Here is a 14,006-nt window from a genome sequence, read left to right on the forward strand (position 1 = left end):
CAATTCCAGCTTTGCCTTCTGCAAGCCCCCCAACCCCGAAGTGGCTCTTTCCCTTTAGCTCTCAGATTCTTGGTGAGGGGTCTGTCTGCCCCCACACTTCACTGTCACCCTTTGAAAGAGCAGCAGAAAGAGGAGGCACAGCTTCGGTTTTTTGTTTTCTGTTAGTTGGGTTTTTTGCATCTTTAGCAGCTCTTTTGCCGCCCAAGATCTGTCCACTCTGGAGGGGTGCCAGTTTGGTCAGAGCCACTCACACCACACCACATACACACGCACACACAACACACACACGGTGCCCAGTCTGTCGCTGCATCCTCGTGGCACAAAACTGCCTCAGAGTTACGTTCAAGCGGTGTGGATGCCGCATGCCACAAGCTGTCCTTGAAGACCAAGAGTGGAAAAGAAAATACAAACAGCCCGAGATGCCAGGAACGGCGAACAAGCTTACAAATAATTCGAAAACTATAATAACGCATCAGTCCCAGGGCAAAGCAAGGAGACCGGCCTGGAGACTCCTGGACGGAGCCTCTGGTTCCCCTGGACGCGCCCTGCAGGTCCCCGGGTCGAGGGCAGGGCTGGCGCCGGGTGGTCCGGGAAGGCGGGCGCGAGGGTCCTCTCGGAGCCCGCCCCCTTCCTCCCAGGCGGCTCGAGACCCCCGGGCTCCCCTCCCCCGCCGCCCGCCACATCTGGTTCCACTCAGGTCCTCCCCCACCTCCAGGCGCGCTCCTCCCCTCTCCTCCCCCGCTTTCCGAAAAGCTGAGACGATTTTAAAAACCCAGTCTCTCTCTCTCTCTCACATACACACACACACACACACACACACACACACACGCACAAGCATACACGATCCTGGAAAAAAAAGGGAGGGAAAAGTCGAGAGGGGCCCGCTCCCCGGCGCTCCCCGCGCCCGGTCCCGGAAGTTGGCCAAGTTGGCAGTGCCTTACCCGGGAGGGCGGCGGCGTTGGGGTCCCCAGGGGCGCCCGGGCGGCCGAGGTGCAGACCCCCGAGGAGCAGGACGCAGCCCAGCAGGTGACGAGGCCAGGGCGCGGGGGCCGGCCGGCCTGGCCCCATGCCCATGGCGCGGCGCTCTGGGGACGCGGGGACCGAGGGCGCACGAGCGCGGCGCGCGTTGGCAGACACGGCGCTGGGCTGTGATGACCGCCCGCGAGGGGCTCGCGTCTTCCTCCGGGTCGGGACGAAGTGATGCCTCCGGGCGAGAGGAGGGGAGGAGGAGGGAAGGAGGCAGGCCGGGCGGAGGGAGGGCGGAGGGAGGAGCGCAGAACCCAGGAGGAGGGTTTGAGGGGCAGAGGGGAAGGGAAGCGGGCAGCGTGGGAGGGGAAGAGGCGCGTGCGGGCGCGGGGCTGGGGCCGGGAATGGAGAAGGGGGAGGTGGGAGGGAGGATCCGTCGGGTAGAGGACGACCCCGCGTGCGCTCTTGCCCTCGCTCTCCGTTTCCCTCTCTCCCCGCCTCGCCTTCCCTCTCTTCTCTGTCCGGGACTGGAGCCCCAGACACTGCGTCACAACTCCCCGGCTGGCGCTGGTGGGGAACTTTCCGCAAACTTCACGGCGTGGCGGGACGTGGGCTGCAAGGCCTCACTCGGCGGGGGCGGGGGCGGGGGCGCACGGCTGACCCAGGCGGCCAGACCTGGGCCGCTGGCGCCCCCTCTATCCCGCCTCTTTCTGCCGACGACTCTAGCCGCCCAGCATCCGCTACCTCCACGACTAGGACCCCTCCCCTGGTTTGGTGGGGAAGGGGCGGAGCTCAGGGCTCCGCCACGCCGGCGAAGATTGGGGGAGGGGGAGGCGGGGCCCCTTTGCAATGCGCGGAGCGCAAACAGTTTCACTTCATTTTAGCATTTGCGTGACCCTTGTGTCAGCATCCTTGGCGCAAAGTTGGGGCTGTTGCTAGTTGGTGCTGTATCCAGAATCCTGGGGAAAATCTGTCCATTGGACATCCCAGAAGACAGACATCATCACTCTCACCAGCAACCGGACTCCTGGCCAGACGCAAAGGAGCAAATGGAAATTTCATAAACGAGAAGACAATCCACAGTTATTCCGTATTATGCAACAGGTCACCGCAGCGCAGATCGCTGGATTGGGAGTTAGGACGTTGGAGTCCAGCCCCCACCTCTTGATTCCTTGAACGACCTTGGAAAAGTCGCTTGGGATCTCTGGGCTCAGAGATGAACTGAGACATTTAGAGACCCTAAATGCAAAGAAGATTCATACTCTCCCACCATGAGTAATCAAATAAAAACGCTATGAAGCTGTAAAATAAATTTTATTGTTTCCTGTGCTGTCCACCTTGGTGCTATTTTTGGAAATAACAAATTCAAATTTTTTGGTTTTTACTACCCCAGCCTTGGGTAAATTGTTCCCCATCTCTGCAATGAGGATGTGGGGCCCGAGATGCTCACTTAGCTCTATCTCCGCCCGGCTGAGATCCTTGGCAAATATCAGTCCAGAGGCTGTAGGGCCCAGAAGTGAGCACCCACTGAAATCTCCCTGCAGTCCCCACAGATTCCCACTCTCCACACTTTCGCCCTAAAAATGGGTAAGAGCCAGGCCAACGAAGCCCCTGGCACTCCATAGCTAGCTTAGGCAGGTCTGACAAGTCCCTTCTGGTGACTGCTGCTCACGGCCCTTTGGGACACATCTTCTTGGTGTGGCATGTCCTGGGATCCCAGTGCTCTGCAGGCTCCTGGACACCACTCTGGGCTGCCTCAAAGATCATCCTCTTGGCCTCCCCTTTCTCTTTTTTAACCTTTTTTTTTTAGATTCACCCTGAGCTAACATCTGTTGCCAATCTTTTTCTCCCCCTCCCCCAAACCCCAGTGCATGGTTGTATATCCCTGTTGCTAAGTCCTTCTAGTTCTTCTACGTGAGCTGCCGCCACAGCGTGGCAACTGACAGAAGGGTAGTGTGGTTCCCTGCCGGGGAAACGAACCCAGGCCGCCAAAGCAGTGAAAACACTGAATTTTAACCACTAGACCATCAGGGCTGGCTCTGGCCTCCTCTTTCTCACAGTTCCGTTATCTACAAGGGGTTTGAGGATTTGCCAGCTTCAGGTAAGTTGCCTTCTCTTTTTCTCTGTCTGAGCAGCCAAAACATAGGATGCTTCTTCTCAAAGACATAGGCTTCCATCTGCTCACTTATCTCTGGATGTGCTGGCCACAGTCCTCACCAAGGGGCCCCCTTTCCTCTGAAAGGGAACTCAGGCAGGGCTCCCATGGAGCCCTCCAGGTTCTGGTGCAGGGTTGGCTCTCACTTGGTTTTGGCATTCCTCCCACCAGCAGGGCAGAAGCCAGCTACTAGACATCACCAGTGAATGATGTGGGCCCAGCAAGTCCACCACTTGCCAGCACCAGTACACTGAGTGCTCAGCACACAGATGCTCATTTCTTCATTCACCCGTTCACCAACCACTGATTGCTAGCCCTGTGCTAGCTGCTGGGGAAACAACAATGAGCAGAGTCACAGCCCTAGAAGAGTTTTTAGTGGGGAAAACCCACAATTTTTGCTATACGCCAGGCAGAGCAGACTCCCACTCAAGGGCTGAGGAGCATGAAGTACATTGCGCTAGCAGGGACAGATGTCTGTTCGAGTCTCTGCAGAGGGTGAGACTTCCTGCTCCGGCGTGCCAGGGTCACACACTGTATTCTGCTGATTGTCTGTCTGGGCCCATATCCACAGCCACCATCTGTCTTAGATCTTGAGCTCACGTCCGGGCAATTCTCCCTGTGGAGAATCCAGCCCAATCCCCCACTGCTTAACAAGTCTGTGCAGGATCGGTTGTCAGCAGAACGTGTCACAGTCTGCAGGAGTGTTGGGTGTTGTGAGAGTGCTGGGGCTTTCAGAGCGACCCCTCAGCAGCACCCAGACCCTCATCTACTTCCAAAGGGCCAGCCTCCTCACTGTTCCCGTGAAAGCCCAGTTGGACAGCCATTTATTAAGGGCCTACTCTGCCAGGCATCAGGCTGGGTGCTGAAGACTTAGTGAAGTCTATGACCCAGTCTGGGGATTTTTACCAAGACGGCATCTGCTATAGTGGACTCGATACTGAGCAACGGCTCTTCTTCAGACACTGACTGTTAACCAACAACAGGCACTCCAGGCCTTCTGATTTCCTCTAAACCAGTTTAGTGGAAGGAGCACAGACTTTGGAGTCAGAGAGACCTCAGAATCCTCGCTCACCCACTTACTAGCTTTGTGACCTTTATTGAGTTACTCAAGCTCTGAGTTCTCAATTCCTACTTGTAAATGGGGTAACAATTCCTACCTTGTCCTGAGAATTAAATGTTATGTATAAAGGGATGGCACAGTCCCTGGATAAAGATGTTCAGGGAATGTTACTTCCCATCTTCCTTTGCCATTTGGACATCAGGCTGTCTCCCTTTTACTCCTTACCCTTCACGCTGCCTGTCTCTCGCCCCCACTCCACCCTACCGTCCACGAGACCTGTATAGGTCAGTTTTACCAGGATTGCAACACTGGGTGTTTTCCTTTGCCTGAGAGAACAATACAACCTCTCCTCCTTGTCTGAACATCTCCATGTTTAACTGTATACAAAAATGGTATTCTAAAGTATAAACTAATCCAGGTAGAAGCAGCTCAATGCTCACTTTAGCGAGCTAATAAATGCATTTCCATAAATATCCCAGCATCGGGCAGTGGGTGAGTCCAGGCCTGGGGCTCGGAGTTGAGTTGGAATTACAGCTCTGCTATTCACTAAGCACACGTCCCAGAGCAAGTCACTTCCCTGCTGAGTCTCAGGTGCCCTTTGACAGATGAGGTTTGGTATCATTACTCACTGTGCTTAGAGTTCATCTCACATCAGTCTCCTCTTCCCTGCTTCTGGGGCTCAGCAGCCTCTCCAGCCAGAGTGCCCGGGGGGGAGAGCAATGCCCGTGGACACCCCTGGCAGGCCAGGCCTACAACAAAAGCTTAGGAAAGGAGAACACAAGACAAGGAAGAATGCAATTGGATGGCCAAGTACGATAGGAGGATATAAAGAAAGGAGAGACGTGGTCAATCCTTACCTGAGGCAACTAGAGAAGGGGTGTGAACCCCAAGGGGCATCCAAGATTTCCCCACCCTGCACCTTTCCATGCCAGGGGAAAAGTCTGGCCAAGCACGGGGTTGGCCTGGGCAGATCCGACCCTCTCTGCCTTCTCCCTGGGCTCCTGCATCTCACACCCCTGGCTCTCGGATCAGGCAATCCGCCCTTCAAGTCTACGTGGCTACCCTTTGTCTGGAGCACCGAAGATCCCAGAAGGGATGGGGCTAAAGAAGGAGGGATGAAGGCAGGCTTGGGATCCTACAGATCCAGGTTTTGAGGTTTGGCTCCACCTCTTCCAGGTTGTATGATCTTGGGACAGTTAACTTAAAGCAACTATTTCTCCCACATCCACATCACTGGGGAATTTTATGGCTGGTCCGTCTTCTCCAGACTGGTCTACCACATTATGGCCACAAAGACAACCTAAGAAAAATTCTTCCCACTTTCCCTAGGTATTTTCCCTTCTCCTTTTGTTGGAGAACACCTCTCCTCCCCAGAGGGCTGCTGAGTTTGTATCCTTTCAGCCCAAAGCCTGTATTAGAAGACTTCCTTTAAAGGGACCCTAAAGCCCAACTCTTCCTTTCCCAAGGGTTAAGAGATAATCACCTCAGAACCCCTTTCATGAAGCAGGAAGCACAGACTTCCTCCCCATAAGTCTAAGAGTCTAGATGCAGACTCCCACCTGAAGGAGTCACCAGAGTAAGGTAATGTCTGTAGCTATCGGCAGAGCCCTGGAGTAAGCTCAGAGCAGGGGAACTCAAGACTGAGCCCAGGCTGCAGCAGGGCTTACCAACTGAATGCCTCTAGGGTCCTCACTGGCTCCTGGCTCCACTCGGAGGCTTTAGCAGGTCAGGAGCAAGCTGGCTGGTTTGGGTTCAGAGAAGGTAGAGATTGGCCTGAAGCACCCCAACAAGGAAGAGGGGACCGGACCACAGAGCCAAGCAGAAGAACTAGCTGCAGTTGGTTGGTGGGATATAGTTCCCAGAACCTTCTACTGCCCTACCCAGCTGGTGCTGGCACAGGGGGAGAGGGCTGTCACATCACCCTGTCTGCCCTTCAGGGGCCTCTCCCAACTTGGAGCTGCAGTTCTTCTGAATCTGTCCTTGCACTGAGGATGAGGTTGAGCCGGGAGTCGAGGCCTACTCTGGTCCACAGCTCTGGCTGGGCTGGCAGCTTCTGCATCTTCCTCTCTCTTCAAGATGTCATCTTAGGCTGCTTCCTGGTCCCTGTCTCCCTCTCCCCAGCTCAGGAAGGACAAGCAGTATGAAGTCTCTCTAGTCTCAGTACTTGACCCTCCAAAGCAAAGCTGGGCCTAGCCCCTGCCAAGAGCCTTCTGTGGCTCTCACTGACCCCAGCCTGGAGGCAGAACAGGTGGGAGGTCGCTCTGCAGAGGTGGAAGCTCCCCTGATCCAGCCTTCCCACCTGAAGCCCCTAGTGGAATAGAACCCCTGACCAGGACAGGAGCCAGGTGGCTCCATCTAGCTGACCCACCACCGTCACTCCAGCTCTAGGAGGCAGGACAGACCAGCACCCAGTGAAGCAGCAAGAAGTGGCCTAGGGCACCAGTGGGTGGTGACCAGCATTTTAAAATTGAAGTAAAACCGTAAACATCAAAGTGCACTGCATGTGAACTAGGTTCTGTTCTGTGAAATATGTATTGGATTGAGATGTTAAGTGTTTTTTACTGTTGCCATCAAACAAATTTGAAAAATACTGCTGTTGAGGACCGGGAACCAGCTATACAGGCTCCACGGCTGTCGATGCCCAGCCCCGATCTGTTCACTCCCTGACCAAAGACCTGTGTCTAACACACTGTCCCAGCCTCCTCCTCATTCTCACATCTAAGGTCCCTCAGCACCACCTGTCCAGCCCTACTGCCCCTTCTGGGCACCATGCTTCAGCAGGCCAAACTACCGTCATTCCTTTACCCGGGCCCTGAGCTTACCAAGGGGCCAGCTCTTGTGGTGCCAAGTGTGCACACATGTGACAAGTCAGGGAAGTAAGGGAGAGACGTACAGGTGCTGTGAGTCCAAAGGAAGGAAGGCTGCAGGTGACACTCAAGTTTTCAAAGACAGTCAGATGGCCATGGCCTGGAGGTGTGAGAGGGCATGGAGAGGTCTTGGTGTGACCAGCGTTCTATATGGGAAGAGTACAGAAAGTGCAAGGGACCTGTTGCTGCAAACTATGCCCATCTTTGAAAGCCCAGCTCAACATCATCTCCCAAATCCCCAGGGACCTCCTCTCGCTGTTACAGAATTTATCAGCTCCCAGCTAACATTTGTTACATTTAGCTTCTAAATAATAACCTTACTTAAAGCTTCTAACTGGTAACCTCCTTTGTATTTTGAGTGGATGCATGAAGTTTATAGATGTGGCTCAGAGTATGAGTGCCCGGTCCGAGGTCACACAGCAAGTTTAGAGTTGTGACCTGAATGTAGTCCTCACCAGGGGCTCTCCCAACACCTTGTTCTACCAGATTCCAAAACTGGGCACGGTTTTGTCTAGTTAACATGGGCTGAGGAGCAGGGTTAGTGTTAAGGTTGTGGGTAGGATTCTTTTTTTTTTTTTTAAAGATTTTATTTATTTCCTTTTTCTCCCCAAAGCCCCCCGGTACATAGTTGTATATTTTTAGTTGTGGGTCCTTCTAGTTGTGGCATGTGGGATGCCACCTCAGCATGGCTTAGTGAGCGGTGCCATGTCCACACCCCGGATCTGAACCAGTGAAACCCTGGGCCGCCCAAGTGGAGTGCGTGAACTTAACCACTCGGCCATGGGGCCGGCCCCTCTGTGGGTAGGGCTCTGAAAGTCTATAGGCGCAAAGAAGCAATGGCTCTTGAAATTACCTTGTAGGGAAAGAGACCTTCCTTTTCATGCTTCTCAGCAGCATGCTCTTCTTTTAGGGCACAGGGCTCGGGTCTGACTCCAGGACTGGCTTCCTTCCAGGAACAAGCCAAGGCCTACACTGGGGGGCCTTCTATGTCCTGCAGACATCTCTCCAGGGGCCCCTGTGACACCGAGGAGGCATCTAACAAGACTTCTTTTTACTTTTTATTTGCTGAAACAGCTTTATGTCTCCCACCCCCTTCAAACTTACAGTGACCATAAGGAAGTCAAGGCAGAGGGTCTGATTCCTGCTGTCAATTAGGACACAGGAATGGGAAGATAAGAGAGTTGCCCAAGGCTGGGTCAGGGCAGGATTTTTGCTTCCTCATCTATAAAGCAAGACGACAAGATCAGATAGCTTGGGGAATCTGAAGCACAAATGTTCTGTAAAGCGATGCCCCCTATTTTCCCACCTAAGTTCAGTTCCAGCCTAGGACTACACCAGCTCGGTCTCCAAGTAGATTTCTAAGGGCTAGCCATGAGGAGGGTGAGACAGAGTGAAGGGAGCCTGGGGGACTGGAGGCCTAGACTAGGACAAGATATGCTGGGAGCCGAGGTGCAGCCTTCGCCCACAGCAGTCTCTGCCCAAGGATGGCACTCAGAAAATCCAGCTCACTAAATTTTCAAGCCTGCAGTCCTTCTCCATTTGATCCTGCGTGCCAGTCACCAAATCTCTGTGGGCCTCAGTTTCCTCATCTGTCAAACACTCCTCCCTTGCCTAAGCCTGGCTGTGAAGCCAAACAGCTGAGAAACTTCTCTGCACAGCAGCAGTGCCAGAGCCCCTTCCCTTTGCTGATATTGCCCTCTCCGCCCACCCCCCCCAAGGGTGAAAAGGTTGGACAGCACAGGAGGCTACCACAGTTGCAGACTACGCCTGGAGGCTAACGGAGCTGAGGTTACCACAGTTCTCCAGCTGGGCACTTCCCTCCACACCCAGGAGGCCCAACCAGTGGCCAGAGGTGGGTGGAGCCAAGTCAGCCAGCAAGCTGCTCTCTGACCCCTTCACACCACGGGGTCCCTTGCCCAGTGCCTCACACACACACACCCCTTCACTGACTCCAGCCTGTCTCTGGCCCCTGCAGAGCTCCCCCAGCACAATAGGGCTCTTGTATACCCTGCCCCCCCCCAGGTCCCAGACCTGCTCCCAGGCCTGACTGTTTTCCCAGCCTCTGGCAGGTTCCCCCAACCCACCAGCAGAGCTCAGCAGCAGCCAGAGTCCCTAACCACTCCCTCCTTAACCCTCCTCCTCCCCCTGCAACCTCTCTACACTCTCTTCTCCCCCACCCCTTCCAAAGACCTGCAGTCCAGGCCAAGTCCCAGCCCTCTCCTACAGCCCTGTGCCCCTCAGGTCAAAGAAAAATGGGATAAAGTAATTTGCAAGAAGGTACTGGTGAGTTATATATTTTAAGAGAAGGCCAAAAGTAAGAAGCTTTGCCCAAAGGAGTGAATGATTCTTGAGTGTATTGTTAGGTCCCAAGGCACCTGTCTAAGGGATGTGTTGTAGGGCCCCTCCTGGGGCTCCCCATAGAAGAGCACATGTATGACATCAGGCCTAGTAAGATACATTTTTAATCCTAACACAATAATCAAACAGTCACCTCCGTCTTCCAGCTGGGTGACTTTCGACAAGGCCTGACAGATACTCTCTCCAACTGCCCCACCCTTACTGCAGTACCTGACAGGAATGTCAGTCAGCAGGACTTGTGACTTTCAGTGCTCATGCCATCTGGGAGACAGATTAACAGTGCTGGGGAGGCCTGAGAACATTCATTTCTAACAGGTTCCCAGGTGATGCTGCTGCTGCTGGCCTCGGGGACACACTGGCCTAAAAGATGCTCCTCCCAGACTCTGCCAGAAGTCTTGGACCCAGGGTAAGAGGAGACTGCTGACTTCACAGGAAAAGGTTGATACTGAATCTCAAGCCAGAGAAGAAGGCTCCTGAAAGGTCTATGCTACTTACCCAAGGCGAAAGGATCTCCTGACAACCTGGCGAGGAGAAAGGCTCTGAACCTCAACCAGCAAACTTGGGGTTCCAGACCAGCAATCCCACTTACTGGATCATTTGATCTTTCTTAAACCACATTTTTTGATTCACCTCATATATGCCAGGCACTTCACATACCTATTTCCGCTCCCTATTACAACTACGCAAGGAGATAGCCCTGCAGCTTGCAGAGGTGGGATTTGCACACGACGTTATTCCAAAGCCCAGACTCTTAACACTGGCTGACGCTGCCTTAACAAACTAAAACAGAATAGCTAATTTTAGGAGGCAGGGACTCCCCATACCCCAACTAGTTTGTGTACCACGTCTCTCCCTCACTTACTCCAGGCAGATTTTAATTACAGACAAAGAGCTTGAGAAATCAGAATGAGTAAGGGAGGGAAGGAAATCTTCTCAGAAAGCAAAAAATCGCCAAGGTGGGTCAAGCTAGCTGTAAACTTCGCCTTCTCCTAAGCAGGGAGCTGGACCTGAAGCTTGCTTCTAGCTCCAGGATTCTAGGAGATAACTATGTTTAAAGATAGTTATTTTCTAAATTAAGAAACACAAGAGCTCCTTGACTGCTAATCTTCTCAGCTGGAGGAGAACCTGTTCTTCCTGGACAAGAAGGAAGGCGAGCAACCCTCTAACAAAGACAGCAGGCGTGTCCAGGTCAGTCACAGCAGTGCAGAGCCGCGGCTCTCACTGATAGTTCTCCATTTAAAGCCGCCCATCTCACAAGGGCAGATTTGGGGCCCAATTCCTTCCCCTCACTCCCCTCCATATTCCATCCCTTCCTGGGGCCCAGTGCCTTCACCCTGGATTGTGAGCTGACGGCTGGGCCTTCCCTCTCCTGTTCACTGCTGTATTCCTCCCCATGAGCATGGCTGTTGGCACATGGGAGGTACAAAAACCGCTGCAGGAATCAACACATTCCCATCATGCCTGCGATATCTACTGGGCCTCAGCCGGCTACCAGGATCCCCTCTCTACACCCTAGATGGTAAGGGCTCTGTTTGAAGCCGGAGAACTAGAGTAAAATCAAGAGGCTGGGAAATTCACTTCTTAAAACTTATTTTAATATCTTCCCCACCCCTTAAATTGGGAAAGGCCAACACAATCTGGCTGGGTTTCGTTACAAATTCATACACATTTTTTGTCATTGTTTAAAGTAAATCAACATTGTGGCAATAAGGGATTATCCTTGGAAAAAGTGAAACCCATATTAACAAAATATGTCATGGAAGAACCCCACTTAGTGATTTCATTGGCTACTTAAAAGTCTAGAAAAGGTCAGCATTCTGCATGTTTTCTGAGGCTAGTTCATGCAGTGGAAAGAGGCCTTGTCCAGACTCAACCAAGCCCAGTCAGCTCCAAGCAGGCCCTAGACCCAATAAAGCAAGGGGAGAGGGCATGCCTCCTGCAGGACAAGGGCAGAAAAGGTAGATCAACAAATAAAGTCCTGCAGCTTCACTTACAACCCCATGGGGAGAAGGAGGCAGGAAGTTCAGAGGGAAGGCTTAAAGATGCAGCATTCTTCCAACCTTAAAAAAATTCCTTTAAAAACTCCTGCCAGATCATTGAATGAGAGGGAGAAAAAAAGGAATAGAACTTCATATTCTGAGTAAGTTTAAACATGGTCTCAACTTCATCCATCTCTTCACATATGCTGACACCATCCATTCAGTGTCATGCTCCACCTGTGAGACCCCATTGGGTACTCTTTGCTTAGGAGCTTGAAAGTAATGGTTAAGAAAAAGGTACTACATACACACATACATATATATCAGGTATGCACATATATGCATGTGTGTGCAAGTGCATGCATGCACACGTGTATAAATATATACTGCAATAAAATAGCTTTAGGAAAGCTGGGGCATCAGGGGCTCTGGGGCTGACTTCCTTCCATTCAGAGTTCCACAAGGCAATACCTACCCACGAACTTCTCTCCAATTCGGAATACTCCATTTTCCCTTAAGGTCGCCTGATACTGGGGAGACAGGAGCAGGTCCACAACACAAACAAAGGTCTTAGAAGATGTGTCACCAGCGGCACATGTAAAAGAAACACTAGAGTCCTGAGCTGAGGTTTTCTACCCTTTCTGCCTTCCCTCCCCCTGCCCAGGGAACTTGCATGCCTGAATGCTGCATCTTTAAATATTTCTGGCTGAGCCCTCTTGCCACATGTCAGTAACATTCCAAGCTGGCTACCACATGTTCGGGCTCTGGCCTCCTTCCCTCTCTACTGTCGAGTGCTCTGCCATTTCAAGGGCACAGTGGGGCCACACAGCTCCCATTTCAGCTCCATCTTCAGTTGAGCATACATCTCAGAAACAACCAAATTTTTTAAAAATCAGTTCTAAAAGAATGTTCATATTTAGAATACCTATTTCCCTTGAGCTTATTTTTAAACTCCACTTGATGAATCTATTAAATAAAGTTAGACAAAGCGTGTGTGCACATACACACACACAGACACACACACCAGCACACACCCACAAAATTTAGAGGATTGGAGGTTGTTTCCTGTCAAAAGATCTAAGAGAGGAAAGCTTATGTGCTGATCACATTTTAATATCGTGGTTAACAAGAAATGTACACCATTAGCGAGCACACAGAGACTGTGGGTAGGAACTCCTGATCTCTAGGGCATTTAGCTCCTCAGCCCATTTCTGACTACCTTTGGAACAGTTCCATTGGTTACTACATTCAGAGAATCCAAGAGGACTACATGGACAGATGAACCTTTATTTAAAAAAATAGCACTTCAAATAAATTAAAAGGGACAACCGTCAAGTGTTCAAATTGTGAAGAAATAGTTGAAAACCTAGAGAGACTCCCAGCTGCAGTCTTCTCACCTCATTCTTTGTCCAATGGCGAAACCCCACACATCTCAGGACTCCCACTCAGCTTTCTCCCTACCGCGATGAGGGAGGCAGCTGCAAACAGGAGACCAGACGGAGGAGAAAGCTGCATCTGATTGGAATGAATATTGCCACGTACTTGCTAATACGGGTTTCACTTTATGACCAAATGTATCTTTCAAAAATAAAAAAGGGGGGAGGGAAGCTGCATGTTTTTAAAAACTGAAATTATTTAGGGATAAAACACTAACTCTAGTGCCTTTAACGGGCAATAGCAACTTTTTTCCTCCGAAGTCAAACACCATCCCCAGCTGAGCCTTTGTGCTACAAGCTTTTCAGGAGATGTTACCTAAACTTTATTAAAAGAAAAGAACAAGTTTAAATATAGACACTGGACTAGCCCAGTCTGTATTTTCAAGTCCACATTCTTCATCTGAAGCACTGCATCAGGGACCCCCCTGAGTCTGCATGTTTTCAAGTTCACAGTACATGGAACCAGTTTTTCTTTTAAATTTTTTCCTCACTCAGAGCAGCCACATGCAGTGGCCGTTGACGCCGGAACCTTGGGCGGGGCCTTTTCCTATGAGGCCTGGCCAGAGCTGCCCAAGGTTTCTCCTCAATGAGAATCGATGCTGTCATGCTCTATGGATGGGAAAAAAGCAAGAAAATAAAAGCACCTGGTACAGGTTTCATGAGATCCATTCGGATTCGCTATGTTCCAAACCCGCTGCTGAATGCCATTTGTCCACTTTGTGCGTGTTGAACAGTTTGTGGCCTAGAAGTGGGTCTCAATTCGAAGAACTGTTATTGGACGCCCCAGAAGTTGATGCAATAGCAGCTCCAGCAGGGCTACTTGTGGAGACTGACTTTCGGATGTGAGGCAGCAAGTACGGGTCACAGGCCAGCTGCTGGACATCGATGCGGTCCTCCTTTCGGTAGGCCAAGCATCGTCGAATAAACGCCTGAAAGGAAAGTTTCTTGAAGAAGCCTGAAGCAGATAATCCTGGCACCCCCAAGAGGGAACCCTGAAGCTCTGTAAAAGCTGCCAGGGCCTAGAGCAAAGGTCTTCTAAAGAGAAGGGGCTTAGGGTCTTTCCTAGAAACCACCAGGTGGCCCCGGAGAAGATCAGGGAAGGAGAGACACTGGCAGCAGTACCTCTCTGTGGCCACCGACTCCTTCCTGAACAGAGGTGGCTGAGCCATTCCTGAGGGGGAATGG

General features: G+C 51.8%; 2 protein-coding genes and 1 long non-coding RNA gene across 21 annotated transcripts in view; 1 reads left to right on the plus strand and 2 right to left on the minus strand.

The window, feature by feature from the left end:
* Nucleotides 1-1,733, minus strand: part of MRC2 (mannose receptor C-type 2) — a 50,780-nt gene extending 49,047 nt beyond the window's left edge. For 4 of the 8 annotated variants that reach the window (XM_070227092.1, XM_070227090.1, XM_023652270.2 and 1 more), the window contains exon 1: nt 942-1,678. In XM_070227092.1, coding sequence (XP_070083193.1) covers nt 942-1,074 — 133 coding nt within the window. In that variant the 5' untranslated portion in view covers nt 1,075-1,678. Of the gene's footprint in view, nt 1-941 lie in introns of all 8 variants that reach the window. The other 4 variants (XM_023652272.2, XM_023652271.2, XM_023652269.2 and 1 more) reach the window with 3 other exon arrangements.
* Nucleotides 741-2,300, plus strand: LOC138916225 (uncharacterized). The gene is made up of 2 exons (XR_011423161.1): nt 741-1,026; nt 1,851-2,300. It is a non-coding gene; the product is annotated as an uncharacterized lncRNA (long non-coding RNA).
* Nucleotides 2,301-12,652: 10,352 nt separating this feature from the next.
* TLK2 (tousled like kinase 2) overlaps nt 12,653-14,006 on the minus strand; it is a 110,501-nt gene continuing 109,147 nt past the window's right edge. For all 12 annotated transcript variants that reach the window (XM_023652273.2, XM_070227118.1, XM_023652274.2 and 9 more), the window contains one exon: nt 12,653-13,750. In XM_023652273.2, the coding sequence (XP_023508041.1) occupies nt 13,577-13,750 (174 nt within the window). In that variant the 3' untranslated portion in view covers nt 12,653-13,576. The remainder of the gene's footprint in view (nt 13,751-14,006) is intronic.

Source organism: Equus caballus, chromosome 11 (genome assembly GCF_041296265.1).
Source record: "Equus caballus isolate H_3958 breed thoroughbred chromosome 11, TB-T2T, whole genome shotgun sequence".
NCBI classification, from domain to species: domain Eukaryota; kingdom Metazoa; phylum Chordata; class Mammalia; order Perissodactyla; family Equidae; genus Equus; species Equus caballus.